Source organism: Thermobia domestica, chromosome 11 (genome assembly GCF_964235325.1).
Source record: "Thermobia domestica chromosome 11, izTheDome1.hap1.1, whole genome shotgun sequence".
Classification (NCBI taxonomy): Eukaryota; Metazoa; Arthropoda; class Insecta; order Zygentoma; family Lepismatidae; genus Thermobia; species Thermobia domestica.
In genome coordinates this window covers 175,844,952-175,869,186 of record NC_137464.1, presented here as the reverse complement: position 1 = coordinate 175,869,186, position 24,235 = coordinate 175,844,952, and the positions used below count along the sequence as shown (strand labels likewise).

The 24,235-nt window shown below is 33.9% G+C and overlaps 1 protein-coding gene across 1 annotated transcript in view; it reads left to right on the top strand.

Annotated features, from left to right (window-relative positions):
* Nucleotides 1–24,235, top strand: part of LOC145664571 (uncharacterized) — an 822,099-nt gene that overhangs the window by 542,758 nt on the left and 255,106 nt on the right. The window contains exon 2 of the mRNA XM_081731348.1: nt 9,312–9,483. Coding sequence (XP_081587474.1) covers nt 9,337–9,483 — 147 coding nt within the window. The 5' untranslated portion in view covers nt 9,312–9,336. The remainder of the gene's footprint in view (nt 1–9,311; nt 9,484–24,235) is intronic.

Here is a 24,235-nt window from a genome sequence, read left to right as displayed (position 1 = left end):
GACAATACTGCAATTTGGTACGATATGCTAAGTGATAAGCAATACTGCAATTTGGTGCTAAGTGATAATGTCGTGAAAGAGTAAATATTTATCACCAAATAAACCGTACAAGTGGCACAATGTTCTGGAAACATTATCACTGATGACTAGTCTAAGTTACACAATGTCATGAAAGAATTAATATTTTTACGACGAAATATAAATGTGACATAATGTCGCGAAAGAGTTAATGTTGGCACCGATGAACATACAAGGGGCACAATGGCGTGAAACAATAATAGTAATTTTGTGCAGTATATGAAAATGTTTTGAGGAAACACAATACAGCTATGTAAGAACAGCCATATAACGTTATGAAACTGGCAAGAAGTGGGAGGAATATATATGAATCTAAATCCCTTCAAGATCTGCAACTCTCTGAATATTTATAAGAAATGTGGATCACGAATTTTCATTCTTAATGTTTTCTTTTATGCATGTTCTTAATGTAGTATCTTATAGAAGAAGAGGCGGGAATAAAAGAAAACATTCTTATTCAGCGAAATATGCTGAGAGGGAAAATAAAAAAAAAAAGAACTAGGCTATGTAAGGATAATTTTCTTTGAGTATCCTAGAAGATATACCACACTGATATCATGGAAGCAAAGCGAGCATGCAGACAGCTAAAGGATGAGGTTAAAGTGGTCCATTTGAAAAAACAAAAACTTGCTATTTGCTGCCACCGCCCCACTTTTGTATACAGCGTTCTACCTTTCTCCTTGTTCCTTCCCCTCTCAACCTACCGTTTTAATGCTTCGCAGCGACTGTAGCACGCAAAGTGTTTTGGTGGGTCTGCGCTATCTGACCTTTTCTTCCTTCTCAAGGACAAGCAAGTGTTTCACATAAACATATCTACACTACTTCGCTCTTGCTGTTAACTAACAAATAGTACGTGTTAGCAGATTCAGAACGAGAACACTTAACCAGAATTTATACAGATATAATATAAGGACCTAAAATTACACTTTTTTTTTTTTTTTTTTTTTTTTTTTGGCAATACGTTGACTAACTTCCCACTTTTGCATAATATGTGGTACGACATGTTAGATTGTATTACAGTTACATCTAAATTTTGAAACAGTTGTTCGTTCTTTCTTGAAACTTTTTTTTGAATCTCGTGTCGCAGTTCTAAAGATATCACTTACCTAATACGTCAGTGTTGTCAACGCACTCTTCACACTAAACACAACGTGCAGCAAACATAGACTTGACCCACCAATGTATGTCAATTGATCCCTTCTACTTGATAAAACAAGACTTCCTTAAATCAAATGAAATCTCTAGCTAACATCCCACAGTTCTGATAAGTTGGAGTATGGGAGCTCTAGATGGAGGAATGATCGCTTTATCGGGATGTAGAAGCCTCGAAAAATGTAAATTCGAACCCTTATAAGATATATGGTACATTTTCGTACCAAATTGCAGTATTGTCTTTAACCGCTTATTTAGGTCCTATAACAAGCATTTAAGCCGGGTTTTGTACTCTTCAAGTCAGATATGGACCATATGGTCAACTTGGTGGCGCCAAAATGGGGTTGGGGGCGTGACATCACATTTTTTCTTGAGGCAATTTTCAAAAAAACTGTTACGCCCTTAGCTTTCAAGATATCATATTGACATTTTGATACACATTGTGTACACGTCTAACTATTTACCAATTTTTTTGAGATCTTTACGTCAACCCGAGCTCGGATCCAAGGGGATCAAAAATAATCAGAAAAGGAATTTTTCGGAAAATTTCCCGGATTTTCCCTAATTTTCCATTTCTGGTGTATGATATGAGCTTGAAAGTGGGTATCTTTTAAAAGGTTGCTTTATTTTGAAGAGAATAAGATGTGAACCATGATCCTAGGACAATTCGAACACAATATATCCTTCACTGCTGAAGTTGCCCGAAAGTAAACAGTGTTCTTGTAATAGAAAACTACCGAGTTTGGTAAAGAAGAGGGGTCGATCTGTATTTAAGTATTTTGCGCTCCTGGACCCAATACAAGATTGAACCTTACTTCCCTCATTTGTTTGTGATTATTATAGGTCTAAACAATATGAACGTGTCCGCTTAACATTGAACTACCAATAAAGAAGCGGAGTGCACAGAATCAAATCCAAAGATTACGTTCGCTGCCAATAAGCAATAGTCTCAACTCCTTGGATTTGCCATCAGTAGCGTCTTGACGAGAAGACTTGGTCGTTCTATAGTGCTAACATTGTTTTCTGTATAGATTTATCTTAAACTTCTCTCTTATGGACTGTCTTTTCTCTCCATCCAATACTTCAATCGCAGTTGTTTTTAAAAATATACCGCTTCTAGAAATTTTCCGTTTTGGCCTAGGCTCCTGTGACTCGTGTGTAAATACAGGTGCCTGGAGAGAGACATTATGAGAAGTAAGTTCTGAAATAAAGGAATAAATTACTTATTTTATACTTCTTCCCTCTCAAACAATAAAAAAAATGAAATGAAATCTTTAAGTTTTACGTCCCACGGTTATGCAGGTTAGGCTAAAGGAGACGGTGATTATGAGAAATGAATGAAATGGTGGAATGAAGAAAGTGGGAGGAAACGGGAGAACCCCGAGAAAACCTACGATGTTTGTCCACCATAAGGTCAACACGGCGCGAGCTGGGATCGAACCAGGGACACCAAGCACCAGAGGTGAACGCTTTACCACTGAGCCACCTCGCCCGCCTCTCAAACAATAATAACAGGTATTTCGAAAAAAAAAATTTTGTCGCCTGGATTCTATTCATTGATTCATGTCTTAGTGTAACATCTCTTCTCAGATTATCGGGATCTTTTATCAGAAAAGGAAGTTGTTTTAATTGGCATCTACTTATAACTATCGATAGCAAATAATTGATATATAGGGGGGCGCGGTGGCTCATTGGTAGAGCGTTCATCTCCAGTGTTTGGGGTCCCTGGTTCGATCCCAGCTCGCGCCGTGTGGACTTTGTGGTGGACAAACACCGTGCTCGTGGGTTTTCTCGGGGTTCTCCTGTTTCCTTCCACTTTCTTCATTCCACCATTTCACTCATCTCTCATCATCACCGTCTCCTTTAGCCTCACCGGCATAGCGTGGGACGTAAAACTTCAAAGACTAATTGATATATATATATATATATATATATATATATATAATACGTATACAAAATCTAATACGAATATTAAGCAAACTCAATTCTTTTGTGCCGATAATACAAAGTCTATCCTATGACATTAACTGACGTTCAAATTCACCAGTGACAAATGAACTTTAGTATTCGAGCACTTGGAAGTTGACAGTTCTCACAAATAATCCTTCCCAGCTGATTGCAAAGAAACTTTCACACAAAACCACTAGAACGTTCAGAAGTTATTAGGAAAACATATGCATTGTAGTTACAATAATATTTCTTACCAGCCAAGGAAGAAACGTTGTAGAAATGAAGTAGTAGTTTTCATAGGCAGAGAAATATATGTCCCTCTGAGGGACGTTGACATTTTCACCTGAAGATATTCTTTTCTTGAAAGAGCAGTTCCCACGGCGTTTGAACTTTTGGAAAGCTTCCAGATTAAAATTATTTTTCGGGGAACTCAAGGATTCTTATCCGGTCTTGTGCTTTTCGCTTCACCAAGTTATCCATATTTTACAAACGGTGTCGTAATCTTACATTTCTACAAGAGTAAGTTTCGCAAGCTTTATTGTGACTCTCTTAAATTTGCTGAGCTTTAAATTTATAGTTTCTCAAAATATGTGCCGCGGCCCATTATTGCTTCCGAAAGATCCGAAAGTGTGCCGTAGAATTCAGAGCTATAACCCTATTAGATCTTGCTTACTTGTAATCAACTAGTGAGTTACTGCAGTGGAAGAACAACGTATGAAGGGATAATGGTAGTCAATTCTGATAGTTAAAGATCTTTTCTAAAACATTTTTTGTAGATTGTTGGATTAGAATTGAGTACATGTTCACAACGAATAGCAGGTTGGTCAACAAGACACAGACTTTTGATGCCAGTATAGTATAACGGCGACTACAAATACAGTAAACTTGGATAGCTAATTGTAATTCCAAAAGTTGTGCTGCCGTTTCTATAAGCTACCATTTCGATAATCTGAATAATACTGTAGGTTTGAGCAGAGCGGGAAGTGCAGGATCTCCCTCGCTAAGATAATCCAAAATACTATATGTTGTTATGAAAGAAAATATGATTATTGTAAGCCAATGGTTTATACAAATATATATTGAGTCCCAAAACATAGCCTAGAACGGGAAAGCGTGTTTATAATAGAAAATATGCAATTATTTCTTCGAATTTATTTCATACATTTACTACTATATATTTTTAGTCAGAAACCAGCAAAGACTGACAAATTTAATAATATAATCGGAGGTTTTGTTCTAAAATATAAAGAAAAATTGTAACAAACTTGGGTCAAAAAGTTGTATTCTTACCAAATATAAAATGAGGCAAAATGTACGAAAATGAAATAAATTCTCTAAAGCGACCAATTCTTTGTCTTAGTCAAGTCGCCACTCTCATCTCGAAAACAGGTCTCTCAATTTGGTTTAATTGCATCTAAATTTTAAAAAATCTCATTGTTATTCAACCGTTATATATAAATCAGTCAGACGTTTAGAAGCCCAATGATTTTGCATGAAATTGTGTGGATATTCAATTTTTGTGGCGATTTGTTACCTGTATTAACCTAGAACTTCACTTTCGAAAAACGTATTTAAAGGTAACTTTCATACTTATTTGGGGCATGATTTACTGTCTCCATAAAATGATGAGGGACAAATTTAGTAAGGTCTCAAGTCAGGCAAAACTCATTTAGGTTCTGAAGCCCTTTATTTTTGGATTAATCTACTGCTTCTTGCGCACAAGCAATTCTCCGAAATCATGAGTTCAGGAATTCTAATTAAAGATCAACTTCGAAAAGACTAAATCAAATTTTTAGTTCAGCCTTACCAAGAAATTCATGACAGTGTTTTATTCAGGCGTTTTCTTTACAAGAAAACTGAGTTTTAGAAAATGTTTCCCTTTCTCATACATATTTGCACTGAGAAAAATCCGTTCTCCGGACAGCGGTATATTGTACAAATATACGGAATCCTCTTGCTTACGCGACTACACAAATCAGTATGGAGCATATGCTACACACGCATTGCCCTTAGATGTTACATCATGTCGTTGCAGGATGTCTGACATCTAACAGTTTTTCGTATATCAAATGCATATACTTATGTTACCTTCGACAGCTATATGTTATATACGTCCATTTGTATCTGTATATCCTGACCGCCTATACTGTTTCATACAGAAAGTACGTGTAGATGGAACACTTATACGAAAAGTATTATAAAACATACGTATTCAGTTATAAATCTGCTGTACGTTAAGTCCAAACTATAGAAATTACGCGTGTAACCTACCTTTCTAAGTACGCCACCTACGATTTTTTTCTCAGTGTGGGTAACAGATTTTTATGAGGATCTTTGAATGTGATTTATGGGCAGAATTATGGGTAATCTTTATGTTCCAGCTATTGTTCAATATCTAAATCTTAATTTCAATGATACCTTCCTTGCGGTTAATGAAACATCATTATAACGAAACGTCAATTAATAACTACCTTTGTGCTGCGTAATTATTAATGTGAATAAAAACAAGAATTCTAGGAATGATCCATGAACATTAAAGTATTGCGATCTTGGCAAATAATTAGTTTTTGGATCAGGAGCCACAAAATTTTTGAACGGCCCTAAATCGAGTTTTCGTATTTTTTACGGAATAAGCACATATACTGAATTAAGTGATAGTTTGGGTTTGACTACACTATTTGTGGTTCTGCAGATATAAGATATACAAGAAAATTTTTGCCTGAAATATATTGGATCTTTTGATCCAGTTACCAAACAAATCTTGTTTCTTTTTATCGGAAACTTACATAATGGATCTCGTTCTTAACACTAAAACTTCGTATGTTCTAGTTTCTTCCGTCTGTTCGTTTTCTTTATTCTATCAGCGCTATCATGATTCACTTGAATTTGTCATGCAATAATTGCAGAATGTTATATTAAAGATTTTATTTTCAATTTATTTTTTGATGGAAGAAACATGATTCGTCCTCAGTGCTATTGTTCATGAAGGATATTAAATTCGGACTTACATACTTCATCATTTTTCTTTATTTTAGTTAATAATCAAAAATAATTAAGAATATCAACAGTTCAGAAAGTGACGAACATACTTAGCTAGATAATTATGACATGCGATTAAATAAACACAATTTTTTCCAAAATATTCGTTGTAGGTAACAATTCTGTTAACACGTCATACTAGTCAAACACGCAAATATCTCCAACATATACGAGGTGCACATCAAAAGCAAATGCCATTTCGTTCTAATTTCCAAGAACAAGGAAATACAGGAAACTAACCTGTGTCTACTTTTCCTCTTTGTTGATACACAGTTGTCATTGTTCCGTTCATTTTGTGTAGCATGTGCCATAGTCATCTATTAGGGTATGCTCCAGATACTGGAAAAATAGTACTTCCCAGCGATGATCTACTGACAAAATGACGTCCACGAAGACAATCCTTGAGGATTGGAAATAACCTGAAAGTTATTTGGGGCTACATCTAATGAGTATGATAGGTCTGGCAGAAGTTCAATACCGTGGTCAACCAAGAATGAGATCACGACATTAGCATGGTGTGGCGGTGTATTGTCCACATGGAAAATGAAATTGCCGTTTGCCATTTGTGGTCATTTCTTAAACAATTTTGGCAAAAAAATCTGTATCTAAAAGTGTACGAAAATATTCGACCGTAATTGTATGTCCTTTCGAACAAGATGGGACAATATCACTCCCTGGAAATCCCAGAAAATAGCATACAGCAATTTCTCATTGGATGCTAACTGATGACATTTTTTGAGGAGAGGCGGTGAATCAGTATGTTTCCACCGCTTCGACTGCCTTTTTGTTTCTGGGTTAAATAATGGAATCTATGATTGATCTATTGTCACAGCACTTTCCCAGACATTGCGTCCCTCTTATCTAAAGCGTATCAAATTTGCAAAACTTGCGAATCTTTGCCCCTTTGTGATCGTCACTAAGCATTCGTGGAACCCTAGCGAGAAGAAACTTTCCTTAGACCCAATTCGTTTTTAATCTTTCTTTCTGCTCTTCCCATTGTTAGCTCTAGTAGTGTATCACAAATCTACTGCATAGATCTTCACGCCTATCTTCAACGATAAAAGTTTCAACATAGACAATGTTAGCATCAGTTGCAGGTATTTTTAGACATCCAGACCTCTACTCATCTTTCAGACTCGTTCGCCCTGCTTTGAACTCACACACCCATTTCCTAACAGTGTTTCCTGCAAGATCAATATCACCACACATACTCTTCAATTGACGACGAATATCGGCTGCACAACCTCAAGCTGCAGTGAAGGATTTTTATAATTATCCGTTGCTCTTCAACCGAAAATTCCATGTCCCGGGCAGTATCAGAAACAGGTTTTACACTGTAAAGAAAAAAGAGTGACACTTGCTTGGGTAGGTTTTCACAAGATTCATTAGTGAAAATGATTTTCTACATGAATTTGTGATAATATTACATTTTTTGCGATGAATTGTCCATTCCTAATACATATACCACAGTTTCAACTTATTGGCATGGCTATAAAGAATTTATATAAATGTATTAGTAGTTATCTATGTTTCAGAGATTGTGGAGGGAGTATTACAAAAGCTAAAGAAAAATAAGAAAAATTCAAAACCAAAAAAATTAATGTCTGAAAGATAAAACATGTGCGAACATAAAGAGATACAACACAGTAAACTAGTATTTTGTGTGACCTCTCGGATTTTTTCAGTGCAGCTACTCGTCGAAACATGCTGGTAACAGTTCTATGGCAGAGTGCAATGTCGATTTCATAGAAGTACACCCGGATTATCTGTTCCATGAGTTCGCTCCTATTCGAGAAAGTTAACCAACCTTATTCAACCTTCTGCCCACAAGTTTTCAATTGGATTCATGTCAGGCGAGTTTGGAGGCCACCAGATTTTCGAAATACTCACATTATTGAACCACATACTAATGATTTTCGCTCAGTGGCATGAAGCATTATCGTCGTAGAAAACAAAGAAGTTCGCAATGATGATTTTCTGTGTTAAGTTACTGTGAGAATTGACTTGTCGCTATTTTTTCTTTATAGAATATACTCGTTCAGGCACTGTGACTTAACTAATGCCACCTAGTTAATAAAACATGCACTGGTTAGAGACGAAGGATGGAAGTCTCCGATTCTGCAATTGTTTTTCTGAAATTTCCAAACATTTGGACTTAAAAAGAGCGATACTTACTTTTGGTCTGCACCTCGTAAAATATATTTAAAACAATCACGAAGCTAACTAACTCTATAACCTATGGAATCCGGAGGTTCAAGACCGTTCATGAAAGCTCTATATTGACTTAAGCTCTATATTCACTTCTGTTCTTAGCCAACTGAATCAAATTTCTACTTTGTGTTCCTATTTCTTCCAGAACCATCTTAATATTGTCCTTCCATATGCATCTACGTCCTTCTAATGATCATTTTCAAATTGGACTTCCAGTTAAAACTTTGAAAGCGTTCCTACTTTCTTCCATTCTTGCTGCATGGCCTATCCACTAAAAAGTAATGTCAAATTAAACACCCCACCACACTTAGAGTCTTATCAGACACACGTGTTAACACGAGAGTGGCACGACTATCTGGGAAGAAATTCAGAGTGATTGTTTTGCCCGTAGGGTCATTATGCACCATCTTCCCCTACTTCTGACGGAAGACACTGTACTGACATAATGTCATCCAAATAAGAAGCCCCGATTGCCAGAAGCTTTTGTGGGTGGATTATACGCAATGTGTATGAACGCAAACCCAGTAACCTGTTTACGTGGATACGGTGACTCCGTGGTATGAGCTAACCTTCGGTGCGAAGAATAGGCCATGTTTATTTGTGGTGAAAAATGTCATGTAATGTTTGCTTTTTTTCGGCTGATCATCCAGTTCTTTTCATGTTGTTATTAAATTAATTCTTCCGTGCGTGTCCACTTTCATAAATCATCCACCTATTTTAAGCATGAAATGTACACATTGGAAGTTAAACTAAAAATTTTAATTAATTTTAATTATCCGGTTTGAATATGTTTAGTTAAACTGTTATTTAGTTTTAATGTGTAATTTAATTATATGTAGTATCTTAAAAATTCAACCGTTCTTTTATATTTTGTGTTCCAGCACTAGTTGTGAGCCGTGAACGACCATGATTGCAGCCCAGGCGCTTGCCGTGCGGCAGGCGAGAAGGACTGTGAAGCGGAACATAGGGACCGATGGAGATGACAAACCCGACTCTACTCCACACAAACCAATCAAAGGAGGGAAGAGAACGAAAGCGGCGGAGGACGCTGAGGTCTGTACTCCGTTCATTTGATGAAGACATTTGACACATACATTCACACGCATGCACTGATACACACACTAAAACTTTGACACAAAAAACTTGAATTATACATTAAACCTACTGTTTCCATAATGAATTTTGAATTAATGACTGAGGACAATCTTCAAAATGTTAGAGATATCGTAAATTTTGTATATCTAACTTTTGAGAGAGAAAAATTAAGCAAAACATTGTTTTCATCTCATTTTAGGCATTAATACTATTTCGAACATTTTAATACAACGAATACTGTATTTAAAAAATAATCAATAATTTCAACTATATAAATGAAATGCAGGATGTACATAAAAGATCCAAATTTTAGAGTTTTGTAATATTCCTACATGAACTTCGACTTATAATAATGATGTTCGTTTGTTTGTTTGTTAAAATTAGAACCCCTTTTCAACAGCAAATCCACATGAAACGTGGACCTACAGCTTAAGGTAGAATCCGAATCCTTACAACGTATTCAAATTTCAAAGCTTTTCCACCAGGAATCAAACGCGAGGCCCTGTGTAACAAAGGCGTAAGCGCTAGCTGCTAGAACAGCGATGAAGGCATCTTAGAATAAAGGATTACACATTAAACAAGAATTTTAGGAATAATCCAAAAAAATGGATAAAAAATTGCTATCTTGGCCAATAATTAGTTCTTAGATTAGGGGCCACAAAATTTTTGAACGGGCCCTAAATCGAATTTTAGTGTTTATTACGGAATAAGCACATTATACTGCGTTAAGTGATAGTTTAGGTTTGGCTATATTATATTTAGTTCTCAAGATATAAAGCCTACAAGAAAATTTTTTCCTGAAATATATTGGATCTTTTGAGTGAGTTTTTTTTCCTAAAAGTTAACCCTGAATATCTGGAATAATGGAAGGAACAAGCACTTCAATCTTGTGGCAGAATTTGGGTAGGTCAGAAGATAGAGGAGGTCGGATCAAGTGACCAATAAGGTCCTGCCAAACAAACTTCAAAACAAGAAGTGTCAAAGCTGTCGAGCAGAGAGACAGGGAAACCATGTACGCTCATATAAAACTAAAATTATTACCTTTGCTCTTTGATTCTGGTCATGAATGAACACTGTACATTTCATCTAGGAACTTTAATAACAAATTTATTCTTTTACTAGCACGCTGTATTTGTAGAGCAAGCCAGTGGCTTTACATTCTGTTACTAAGCTGAATTAATATATCGTATTCTATTAATCATTACTGAACATAGTTATATTATTTTATTTTCCGTTTAATTGACTAAAAATATCGTACCCTAAATTTTTGAGTAAATAGTAGAAAATATAATTCATATTTTAGATGCCAAAAATTTATACTTTGTAGTAGAACATTGGCCAATGAAATATGTGGAAGCGGAGCTTGGAGAAGGCTACAAATTTGTTCTCTTGCTTTGCAAAATGGAAATACTTTCATAATTTGTCAAAATATTATTTTTACATATGCCACAGTAGCAAGGGAGCCCATCAGGGAGGGGGCAAGGTGGGGCGCTCGCCCCTCTAGAGGAAATTGTATTTCAGAATATCGAAAATCCAATAGAATTTTTACATTAGTTACAGCAAAATTTGAAACTATTTTTGAAGCGTCGCTTATACTTGCCCCCCTTGGAAACCACAATATGGGCGCCCTTGCACAGTAGTAATGGGTTTTGTTTTATTACAAAGTATTTCTTGGTAATACAGATGGCAGTAGTGGTGTTAATAGTTAATTCAATCAGCAATCCAATAAATGTTATAATTTTGAAAAACTTAAAACTCGAAGAGAAAAAGTTTTATAGCTTTAGCTCACTTCTTATTTAGACATAATGATTTACCGTATTATAAATGCAAATTTTACTATAAAAATTTGATAACCGTAATTTACAGTGTTAAGAATCTAACTTTTACGATAGGAAGTGCGTTTGAATAATAGTAGTAATAGATAACCATCTAATTAGCCTATACTTGAAGGTTTTCGTTTCATATTAATAAATAGTACATGCTAGGAAAGAAAAGTAGGCCTAATTTGTTTCGCCAAAGAATGTGTCCTTTCCGCTTGTCCATTGGGGTGCGCGTGTGCGATGTTTTTGCCTTTACAGCAATGACAAAATATTCTCAAGAAAATGTTAATGTGCCGCTTAATATTATTCAAGGCGCTTTGTTATATATAATAGGACTAGGAAGATTCGAATGATAAAGGAAGCGAAAGACATTGAGACAAAATCTTGAATAAAAATAAATTTGTCAGTAATATTTCAAAATCAGATCAACCACGAGAAAGCAAAATTTTAGGAGAGAAATTGCCCTATCTTCTATTAATTTCGCTCTGTTAGTACTTGATTATAAGTTTCTTTTGATCCAATAATAAGTACAGCGTATGCAATTAATCTGTGCTATTCAATTGAACTGATCAAAAGTTTCTTTGGATATAGCATTTTTGATTAACCCGTCATTCTGAAAAAAATTCTTTTAATATAGTTTGCTTGAATAATTTAAAGATGCAATATATTTCAATATTTTTTGTACGTCTTGTATATGGAGAACTACATACAGTGTTGCCAAACTTAAACTATCACTTAACTCAGTATGATGTGCTTATTCCGTAAGAAAAAATACGAAACTCGATTTAGAGGCCGTTCAAAAAATTTGTGGCCCCTGATCCAAAAACTATAACCAAGATTGCAATCTTTTGATGGAGATTTTGGATCATTCCTAGAATTTTTGGTCAAGATGGAAATCTTTTGATCTATTTTTGATCATTCCTAAAAGTCTTGTTTTTACATGGTTGAATTATCTGTAATACGATTATTTGAACAAAATTTAGAGTACGCTCCTGAGAGTATTATGAGGGAAAAGTGAAGTATCGTTTATTTATGTCACACTAAATATTCCAGTAGGTGGACACTATTATAATCTGTCTTTTATAAAATGTGTTTCTATTTTATCGAAAAATGTATATTAACCATCCTGCATAATCGCCCGTTGGCTAAGGACTAATCTGCGTTTCCTCAGAAAATATAGGCTTTCCATTTGATATAGATTGAGGTTAGTTGATAGATGTTAGGTCGTGACAAATTTATAGATCAGTGTCCTTCAAAGTGACCTATGTTAAAAATAGGTAATTTCTAACGTTATTTATAAATCAATAAAACCATAAGTTAAAATGTGCCTTATCCATCTCTACACTGAGAAAGAAAAAATTGTCGGTGGCGTACTTAGAAAGATAGGTTACATGCGTAATTCCTGTAGTTTTTGGACTTAACGTACGGCAGATGTGTAACTGAATACGTATGTTTTATAATACTTTCTGTATAAGTGTTCCATCTATACGCACTTTCCGTATGAAACAATGTAGGCGGTCAGGATCTCACATACAAATGGACGTGTATTACATATAGGTGACGAAGGTAGCATACATATATGTATGTAATATAAGGAAGACTGTTAGACATCAGACATCCTGCAACGGCATGATGTAACATCTACGGGCAGTGCCTATGTAGCATACGGATAACGTATGCTCCGCACTGATTTCTACAGTAAGTAAGAGGATACCGTATATTTGTACAATATACCGCTGTCCGGGGAACGGATTTTTCTCTATGTATTCATAAAACAATAGTGGAAGTTTATAATCTTTTTATTATAATAGGCATTTTCTATTTCTGTTAATGAAGCAATAATTGTTGGGTTTCAGTATGTTAGTAAATTTTTAACATAACGTTTTGAAACAATATATTAAAACTTGGTCATTTGCAGCGAAATCTTACCTTTATTATATATAAAACCACATGAACTGACACAAAATAAGGGTATTTTCGGTTGACGTGGAAAATAAAAAAATGGCATTATTGTAGTTTTGTGGGACAAACCCACTGCAAAATTGCCAAAAGTTAATATTTTTAATTTTTAGGGGGTCTAAAGGGGGATGAAGAAATTCTCCATCTTATTTCAATGAGCCATTGTTAGACCTATAATCGCATGTTTTAGGTACTTGGAACTGGAATAAAAACTTGAAATTCGGTATGTTTGTAAGTTTTTGTTAGCGTTACCTACGTAAATTACCAAAAGATAAAAATTTCCAACTTTAGAAAGGTGACTGAAAAATTTTTCTCATGTTGTTATATGCCACACTTTCTACACTCCAAAATTATTGGGCACTTCCTGTGGAGCTACGACGATTAAATTTGGCATGATTATAGCCTTCTGGGACTAAACTACATAAAAATTCCTAAACGTGAATATTTTTAGTTCTTAAGAAGTCTAATGCGGAGATGAAGAAATTGTCATGTCATTTAAATGAACATTTTCTTAGGATACAAAACCTTATCTTTTAGGCCTACATAGTTGAAACTTGAAATTTAGTAGAATTATGGATTTAAGAGGTGTGAGGCCATAGGCCGAGCAAACGCGAGGGTGTAGGGGCAGAGTCCCAGCTACCCAAAGGCTTTTTTTATAAATAAAACCGCACGCTAAAAGTAGGCCTTTCCTGTCTGTATTATTAATACAATAATAGGGTCGATGTTAAAATAGACCTTTTCTGCCGCTGTTACAAAAACAGTGATAGAATCTATGTTGAAATAGGTGAGTTCTTTGCTACTTATAAAACAATATTGGATCAGTACATTAAAAATAGATCTTTTCTGCCAGTCTTCATACACAATAATTGAGCATTTTGGTATTAATACCCGGACTTTCCTATCTGTCAACAAACGATTAACAAAACCCTTTATGACACTGTTAATAAATCAGTCTCATGATAGAAAATAAGTCCTACATTGCAAGGAAAAGAACGTTAAAGCAACTTTTCCGCCACACTTTCGATGTTAGTTAACGCTGTCACATAAAGTCCAAAGTAAGGTCAACTTCTTACTTTTTTCTTTTGATTGATTGTAAATACAAAATAAATATAGCCACTTCTAGGTTATTTAGTTCATCAGCTAAACGCCATTCTTATAGATTCAAATTTGACAGTAACTTTTGTGTACTTCCTGCTGATCTATGGCTGAAACTGGGGTTCCATCCCAACGTCCTTAATTTGCATCACTACATGACAAGTATGGTATTGTATATTTTCCTTTTTTATATGCAAATTTGAAATATATAATAACTTGACACAATACCGTTTGAAAAAGCACAACTTTATTGGGTTGGCAATACCGTTAACCTCATGGTAACGCCACTCCAAACAATGTACCCTTACCGGTATTTGCATGGCGCAAAATTTCACCTTTTTTTATTTATTAGCTTAAAAGTTCAAATAATGTATTTCAGTATATTAGACAATCATCAAAACCGTAATCCTCGTGTAGAAGTTCCAAAATCTGATCAGCACCTAACTTGCTCGATTACATTCTCAACAACAAGAAAGTGAACACGACGTGTTTAAGTTAGCTTTCCGTGCTATCTAGCAGCTGAAATTGAACAAAATAATACCCATAAATGTTCACTCGAGACATGCTGCTAACATAACCCGTAGTTTATTGGCAATAACAAGTAAAGCAAAGAGTGGGTTTGCCCAGCCTTCGTCCTACTGAATATTATTTTCACAACATGCATAGCCCGTCCGTCGTCTGTAAAGTGATAAACACTTTACTTAAGTGTTGATTAGTCAATCAGGACTTCTTTTCTATACAGAGATTATTCATAAGTATAAAAAATGTTTTCTCATCGATTATTGAGTACGTGTGTCAGAACAATTTCCACAAAGTAGTAAATGAAAGTCATCAAGCTTAAATAGTTGACCTTGCTTGGTAAAAACATGACTCTTTTATTTTATAATTCATTTGTGAATTCAATTAGAATTTAGATGTGATAGTACTGATTCTTAATGAGATATCTTAAAGGAAAGTGAGGTATATCCAAGGAATTAAGTCTCAAAACTCACAATAAGTCCAATATTGTGTTCGAAATATCTGGATTTCAATGTCATTTCTTTAACTACTCTCAAAGCTCACTGGCTCTTTTTTTTTTTTTTTTTTTTTTTTTACATGACAGAAGAAAATTATTTTGGAGATTGGCCTCATTCATTTTTTAAAAAATACAATTTATTATGGAAATATACTTCATTTTTATTTTTAGTGGAAAAGAAGATAGAGTGAATCATAAAACAGGACACAGAATACACATACCCTTAAAGAAAACTTACCTACACTTTATTTCTTGGAAATGTCACATACATATACATACATAGTATATCGCTAAGAGCTACCCCCTGTAGCTAAATATGGTAGTTTGAGTCTCATTTGATACAGAAGAAAAATACGCTTGCCTTTCCGCGAGAGTGCATATTATTGTATTTGAATCTGGCGCCTACGTCTCAAACCTTATTTTTTTTTTTTTTGATCAAAAAATTCTTATATTTCAATCAAAAGTTTTCTCGCAGGCCTTAAATCTGGAGAACTACATATAGCGTAGCCAAACCTAAACTATCCCTTAACTCAATATAATGTGCTTATTCCGTAAAAAAAAAAAAAAAAAAAAAAAAAAAAACTCTATTTAGGGGCCGTTCAAACATTTCGTGGCCCCTGTTCCAAAAACTAATTATTGGTCAAGATCGCAATCTTTTAATCCATTTTTTGACTCATTCCTAACATTCTTGGGCAAGATCGCAATCTTTTGATCCTCTTTTGATCACTCCTAAAGTTCTTGTTTAAAAGAATAATGGTTTTATATGTTAGATGGTGGAGCATAGGTATCGTGCGAATTGCAAAATAAATAAAGAGTGGTACACAAGGTTCAAATATAATTGAGAAGAAAATAAAACGGTAATTGTATTATATAGCGTACCTAGCAGCAGGGTAATACTGTATTTGTAAAAGTACGTGCGGATGTACAAGGAGAATCATTTATTTTGACATTGTGTATATATATATATATATATATATATATATATATATATATATATATATATTTCCTCTTCCCAAAAGTTTTACTTACATAAAAAAATAATCCTGATGTCAAAATCTTTGTATGCTGCTGTGTATGACACTTACATGATAGCTGCAAATCCACGCACTAAGCAGTCTTATTTTACAAGGTGTTGTATGTATATAACATCCTGTCTCTTCAGGAAAGTACAACTCCATTCTGTTCTTTTATTGTAGCCTTTTTAGGAGTTCCGACCACATAAAACACTGAAGAGATGTTTTATTCTTTCCTGTTTCTTTTTATTATCCTTTTTCTTTCTTCACAACACTAAACCATCTTCATATAGAAACGTTTTAAAAGGAAAACATTTAAATTTACGTTCTCCATTAGGACTTTAATAGAGGAATGTTAAACCGCCGTTACCTTTTAATTATAACGTATATTTATTTACATAAGCTGTAATATCAGTTTTCTCCTGTTCATTTTTGAATTGCTGTGTATACAGATAAAATGGTTTGGGTACAAAACCTCGCGGCCAGAACCTCGCGGCGACAACTTCGCGGACCAAAACCTCGCCTAGCCAAAACCTCGCCTCCCGAAACCTCGCGGCCCAAAATCTCGCCGGGCCGAAACCTCGCCTGGCCAAAACCTCGCCGCCCAAAACCTCGCGGGACAAAATCTCGCCGGGCCAAAACCCCGCCTGGCCAAAACCTCGCCGCCCAAAACCTCGCGGGCCAAAATCTCGCGGGGCCAAAACGTCGCCTGGCCAAAATCTCGCGGGCCAAAACCTCGCCTTGCCAAAACCTCGCGCCCCAAAATATCGCCATACCCAAAATCTCGCCTGATCAAAATGTAAATGTCCAACAGATGATAAGGATGATGGTATAAAAGACGCTGTTTCAGAAAAAGTATCACGGGTATTTGACCAAGTCTCGCGATACCATATGAAAATTCTATTTCTGTATTAGAGGATTTCAATGTGAAGATAGTGCAACAGGATGTTTTTAAACTGGTTATAGGGAAAGAAAGTCTGCATAAGGAAAGCAATGACAACTAACGGGGTTAGTTTCGTGAACTTTGGAGCATCCAAAAACTTAAAATTTCAACAAAAATCTAATAATATTTATGAAAGTATGAAATAATATATGAGTTTTTACGACGTCCCTTGATTATGTCCTGTAGTTTAAAGGAGACGTAGATGACCAGGATGAAGGAAATGATGGAATAAAGAAAGTGGGAGGAAACGGGAATAACCCGAGAAAGCCCATGCACACGATGTTTTTTGTATCTTCTTCTTCTTCTTCTTCTTCTTCTTATTATTATTATTATTATTATTATTATTATTATTATTATTATTATTATTATTATTATTATTATTATTATTTGTAATGTGGAATTGCATATTAAGAAACTCATTGGGTAAATTTTAAAGAAAAGTTTCATTCGCGGCGAGGTTTTGGGTGGCGAGGTTTTGGCCCGGCGAGGTTTTGGCAACGCGAGGTTTTGGCCCGGCGAGATTTTGTCCCGCGAGGTTTTGGGCGGCGAGGTTTTGGCCACACAAGGTTTTGGCCCGGCGAGATTTTGTCCCGCGAGGTTTTGGGCGGCGAGGTTTTGGCCACGCGAGGTTTTGGCCCGGCGAGATTTTGTCCCGCGAGGTTTTGGCCGGCGAGATTTTGGGCGGCGATGTTTCGGCCGCGAGATTTTGTCCGTATCCCGATAAAATACAGAGTCCACCAGAAAAATGAATACATACTTTGTCATCCTCTATCAGGATACTGACATTGACAATAGTTTTGAAATTTAAGTATAATGTAGTATAGTTTTCACCCAACGGATGTCAGTATTGTTAATTATTTTCAGTTAAAATTATGTCGTAGTACGGTTTCTCGCTCAACACGTTTGACGTTCGAGCGGAGTAAGTACGTTTGATTGTTAGACGGGTTGGTGGTTTAGTACCAAACTCCCCTCTCCAATGACATAGCACTTCGATGACGTTCCCAATTCTGATAAAACCCTTCAAAACATACTTATGGTGCTGAACGTCAAGCGTGGTCCTGCCATTTTCTTATCTCACTATCCGTGCTGACAGTACCGACATCTGTTGACTGAAAACCGTACTACAACATAATTTTAACTGAAAATAATTGACAATGCTGACATCTGTTGGGCGAGATACCATACTACAACATACTTAAATTTTAAAACAATTTTCAATGCCAGTTTCCTCATACAGGATGATAAAGAGTGTTTATATTTTTCTGGCAGACTCTATATAATATGGAAAACACAAAATAACTCAGAAATGTTATTTCTACTTCAAAGTTAGTAAATACGTTAAATTAATATTGTGAACTATTTTCCCAAATGCAGTAAAAATGTCCGTCATATGATTTTTAACAAAACTTTATTACTTAATGTGTAACAAGTTCGCGCTCAATCTCAAACAGATGTTCCTAACAGAAACGCCCGCAGTTGATTCAAACTAAAGTTGATGATTAAATATTTAATTATATTTGATAGATTTTAATTTTCTGAAAGTAAGAAATATTGGAATAGATTTAAAGGAAAAAGTCAGGAATGTTAAACTACAAACATTCCATTTTGTTTCAAACAAAACATACAGTACAATGGGCTAAAAAGAAAGGTAACATGGACATTCAACAGTTAAATAAAACAGGATAAAGAGATGTGAAAGACACTGGCTCGTATTGCTTTTACAGAGTTGAAACTGGAAGTTTTGTTGCATTCTTTCGAGAGGCAGCTATTCACTCTTATATACGATACTTAAAACCAGATAAACTAATAAGATTTGATATTCCACTAACACACACACATACTTACGCAATATTTTAATATTGATTCATCTTAACCCTCAAGGTGAGGGTTAACTTCCTTTCATGTTTTGTGAACATCAAGAAGATTTTTAGGTAAGTAGATTTTATTGTTTTATAATTTAAGTAAGACGCGATTTGATTCAAAGAATCAATGTCAAAACGTGCAATTTTAAAGGTTTGTTTTGTACCTTCTTCAATTAATTTTTAGCATCAGTATCCTGATATTACTGATGATATGAACATTGTTTTGAAAACATTTTCCACTTAAGCATTTTTTGCTTAAGAAAACACCAGTAGTGACTGACTGACACATCAGTAATTCAATGAAAATGGCATTGATTCTTTTAGATCGAAAGTACAAATTTATGTAATACTAATACATAATTTACCTTACAGCAAGACGAACTTCAATGAAGATTGTATGGGTGTGATTGTGTGCGAGTGAAAATCCCCCTTCCACTCTTATAAGGGTAATTGGAACAGAAATTTGACCATGTTGTTTCTCTTTTTTCTTTTCTCTTTTCTTTCCTGCTCCACACGCCAATCCGTCAGTTTGCACCTCTAAGGTTAAGCCGTCCACATGACTGCAACGGTAACAGCAAGTATGCAAGCAGCGCTTTTGATCCGTCAGAAGCAGAAGTTGAGAGCAAAGAGGCCCCGTCATGAACTACCAAGTAACGTTGCCACAAAAGATATAGCACCATTCCCACGATTTCGACCGAATACTTGGGTATGTTATGTCGTGACCGACATATATTTATTTATTTACCTGCAAATTTAGATTTACATTTTCTTCTTACTACAAACAATGCTCACTTACTTTTATATAAGTATGTCTTTTGTAAAACTGAACATGCTACGCAAAGTATCATTTCTTAATCCTGCAATTATATATTAGCTACAGATTCATAAAATTAATAAGATATACATCACACATTTTTAAAACGAAACATTCGCCTCTAAAGTTGAAGTATCTTTTGAATATTTAAGAAAACAATTGATTTTATGAAAATATGCTGAAATTTAAAACTTGTACGTCTATAAATTCAAATTTTTATCTACTATAAAACATTTGTAAATATATAACTTTGAAGCCACACCTGAATTAGTAGACAAGTAATATTATAATATATTATATTGGCTACGTTATTTAATTTATTATTCGCGACAAAATTAGATTACTTTGTATTTTACATGCAATATATTGATACCGTTTTCAGAATTAAAATTAAATGAAATACTATATTGTAATAAATATGAAAACCAATATAAGTCAAGTTTTTGTTTTACGTTTGTACCATATTGAATATTACTGGCATACATTAGGATAACATGTTTGTATACAATGAATTGATTACAATTACACAAATTGTTTATGAAACGTAAACAAAATATTATAAAGACTTTCGTTAGGATTATAAATTAATTAAAATATGATAATAAATTATGCCACTTTGTTATTTGCATCTGTTGAATGTCAATTATATAAATGCCTCTAAACGTAATATAGAAGACAAAAATGTCAATATTCGCCTTTCTAAACGTCGCGATTCTTTTAATTCTACGTTCAGTTCGCTCCAAAAAATATAACTAAGTTATGTGATTGCTCAAAGGTTAATACCTTTTTCAGTGCTAAGATTTTTCTAATAATTGTGAAACCATACCTACTATTTTCCAACGTTAAGGGTCTTCACTACAACGAAATTAAACTACCGCTAATTTTAGAGTTTTTCTGTAATATCTTCAAAACAAATAAAAATATTCGAAAAGCAGAAACGTAGTGAACTAGACAATACGATCTTGCATGTGATATCTTTACTACAATTCACCTATCTGCTTTTGGTATGCCATTATTTACAAAACCCGCAAAAAATGCTAAATCTATCTAGAGTTGCTAATCGAATGAAGATAAATGAATTGTGATAACGGTATCACATGTAAAGTCGTATTGTCTAGTTCACTACGTTTCTGTTTTTCGAATATTTTTATTTGTTTTGAAGATATTACAGAAAAACTCTAAAATTAGCGGTAGTTCAATTTCACGGTAGTAAGACTAAAACCAAGTGTTCGTTATGCACTATTAATAAACAAATACAGTTTAAAGTATATATTTGATATACATATATTTTAAGTTCGTATAGCCATTTATTGATAAGTAAGCTAATGGAGAACCACTTTACACTCAAAATCAATTTGTTAAAATAATTATTTTTATTTTCTAAGAATTGTATATCTGAAATTAGAAACTAAACCCACGAAAACGAAAATTATATTACGAGGCAAATTCTCAAACATAAACTTGACTTATTATTGGTTTTATCTTCATGCACAAAAGTCTATATTTACCTGGGCGTTGCATTTCTCTATATAAACAAATACAACCAAATGCAAACAAATGTATACTAAGCACATTTTGTAGACAACAAAAAAAGGATATACACTGAGAAGATGGAAACATAGAAAAGAAATGCGTTAAGGGAATATTGACTTTTGCGTGACTATACATACCATCTTTCAATTTTAATTTACAACAAATTACGTATATGCAACGTAATTTTCGGAATTTTAGGCTACATAGACACCTATATCCGAAGGTAATAGCATTTGTCTTTGTCAGTAAATAGATTTTGTTATTCTTTACATTATTTTCTACATCATACATTATCATTCTAAATTTAAGTTTGAAACACATTCGATATTATGCATTTAGGCCTGAAATTAGCTAAGTTGTTCCCGTTTTGTATTTTCAAAAACAGAGTTTTAAATTTATTGTATGAACGACTGAAAATATAATATAAACATTATGATAAATGATAAGAACGTGAGAATTCTACGCATAGCGCTTTGTTATATAACCAGTAATTATATATTTCATACTATTTATCGTATATTACTTTATGAATACGAATGCTTAAAATATGATTAAAATAATACACTATATTGAAAGCGTATACTACGTAAAATAGAGAAGTGTAATATTGTTTTAAGTAGTTGAAAGAAAATTATTAGGACGTAAATTATTGTTTCAATTATCAGTAGAATTCGATTATAATACACCTTAATAGTAATTATTTTATCTCAAAAGAAGGTTTTATATAAGCAAGAGGGTGGTATTTAATATTAAAATATACTTTTTATGCTATTTTCAATTTATTTCATTCACATTTATCATATTTTCATCTAGAATAAGTCAATTAAATTACAACAGTAAAAGTAAAAATTATTCAGCCTTAGAAAACAACTCCACTAATATATTAATAGTTCTTAATAGAAATAGCAACTGCTTGATCTTTAAATTTAATCTACTTTCACTAGGAAAGTGTTAGTGATTCTATAGAAGAGAGAACTTGATAAAAAAAAGTGTACATAAAGAGTGTCTCAGCAAGTCCATCCCCAAGAGTACAGTTTGTTTGGTTAATTGGTTTGAAATTACCAAATATGCATGAGCGTGGCACATAATTTAGTAGATTTTGTTCGAAATAATAGTTTACATTTTTACAAAAGGACAAATAAATTACAGTTTGTTGTTAAATCACTGTTCATATTGAGTAACTATAATTCTTGAAAGGGATATAACACTACGTCCCACTATGCCAGGAGGACAATATTTTATAATTTATATAAATTAATGTGTTTGCTTCATAATTATAGATATTATTTCTAATAAGTATAAAAAGTGCAGGATTAGACAAATAAATAAGGTAGAAATGAAACACGATCTAAGATATTAACTCAATATCCAATCGACATAAATTATATCGAGCTTTTAATGGTAGAACAATGTTTCTGTTTTCCCGATCATACAGCATTTACTCTTCCATCTGATTTTAATCTAAAACTTTGGTAAAGGATTTCCTTAAATAAGGTTTTTCAAAGCATTAAAGATAATTAATCATTAATACAAATATTAAGCTATAAAGTAATATATAATTGTGATGTTAGTTTGTGTTGATATGGCTTTAAACACAACATCGATCATAATTTGATATATTTTTGCGTTATATGTGTAGCCTAGGTATTCATGTGTATCAGTAGCGTAGATAGACTATACATTCTGAGAAGCTATTCGAGGATAAAAAGAACTTTATATTGTTGAACTATTAACTTCATTTGCATTATATAGATATAATTGTGAAAAATTAACCATATTTTAGAATAAGTTATTGGACGTGATATTTGAGGATATTTGAGGCAGAGAGCATATAATAATCGAAACTTAAATTGATATTTTTTAACAATTCTAATGTAACCATTTGAAATTTATATTTAGAATCGGTTAGAGACACACTACTGAGAAACTTGGCGCTTTACTTAAAAAATGTTTTACAAAAATTTTTGTAAACCTTTTAAAGTAATACAAAACTTTACACGACCTTGCAAAGATCTTTTTGTTTTTACATCTAGTTCAAGATCTTTTCTTTAGTACTGCCTATAATCATAAAGTTATTTATACATTTTTTGGTGGCATACAAATAATATCGTTAATGATGTACACAGGAATAACAAAGGCAGTAATAATAATTTAAGTAATACTTAAGATGAAACTCCTTTACATGAAGACAAATAAAATGTTACTGAAAAATAGTTTTCGAAATTTCCCTTTAGTTTTTTAAATCTAGTCATTAGAAGTTTAATACAGGGTAAATTTCCCTTCCAATATTCATTTTAAGTCAGAGTTTGTTTGAAAATTTGTACAAAATTTCCTAAATATGTGCCCAAAAACAAGATTTTTGGTTTCTTTCAGGCCAGATAGTAACCAACATATAATAGTTTGTAAAAGAGGGAATGTGACTTTGCTGGGACACCCTGTATAGGGTCGTGTACAATGTTATTTTTATATTTCCTAAGGCAAGAGATGAACAAATATACAGTCTTTCTTACCTAAGAAGATCCCTGTGGTGCCATCTGTCACTAGACCACCATGCAGGCAGCTCTGTTAATGCGAAAGAAGCGGCGTCTCAAAGCCAAGAATCGCATAGAGATACCTAGTAATATTGCCACCAAAGATATACCACCGTATCCTCGCT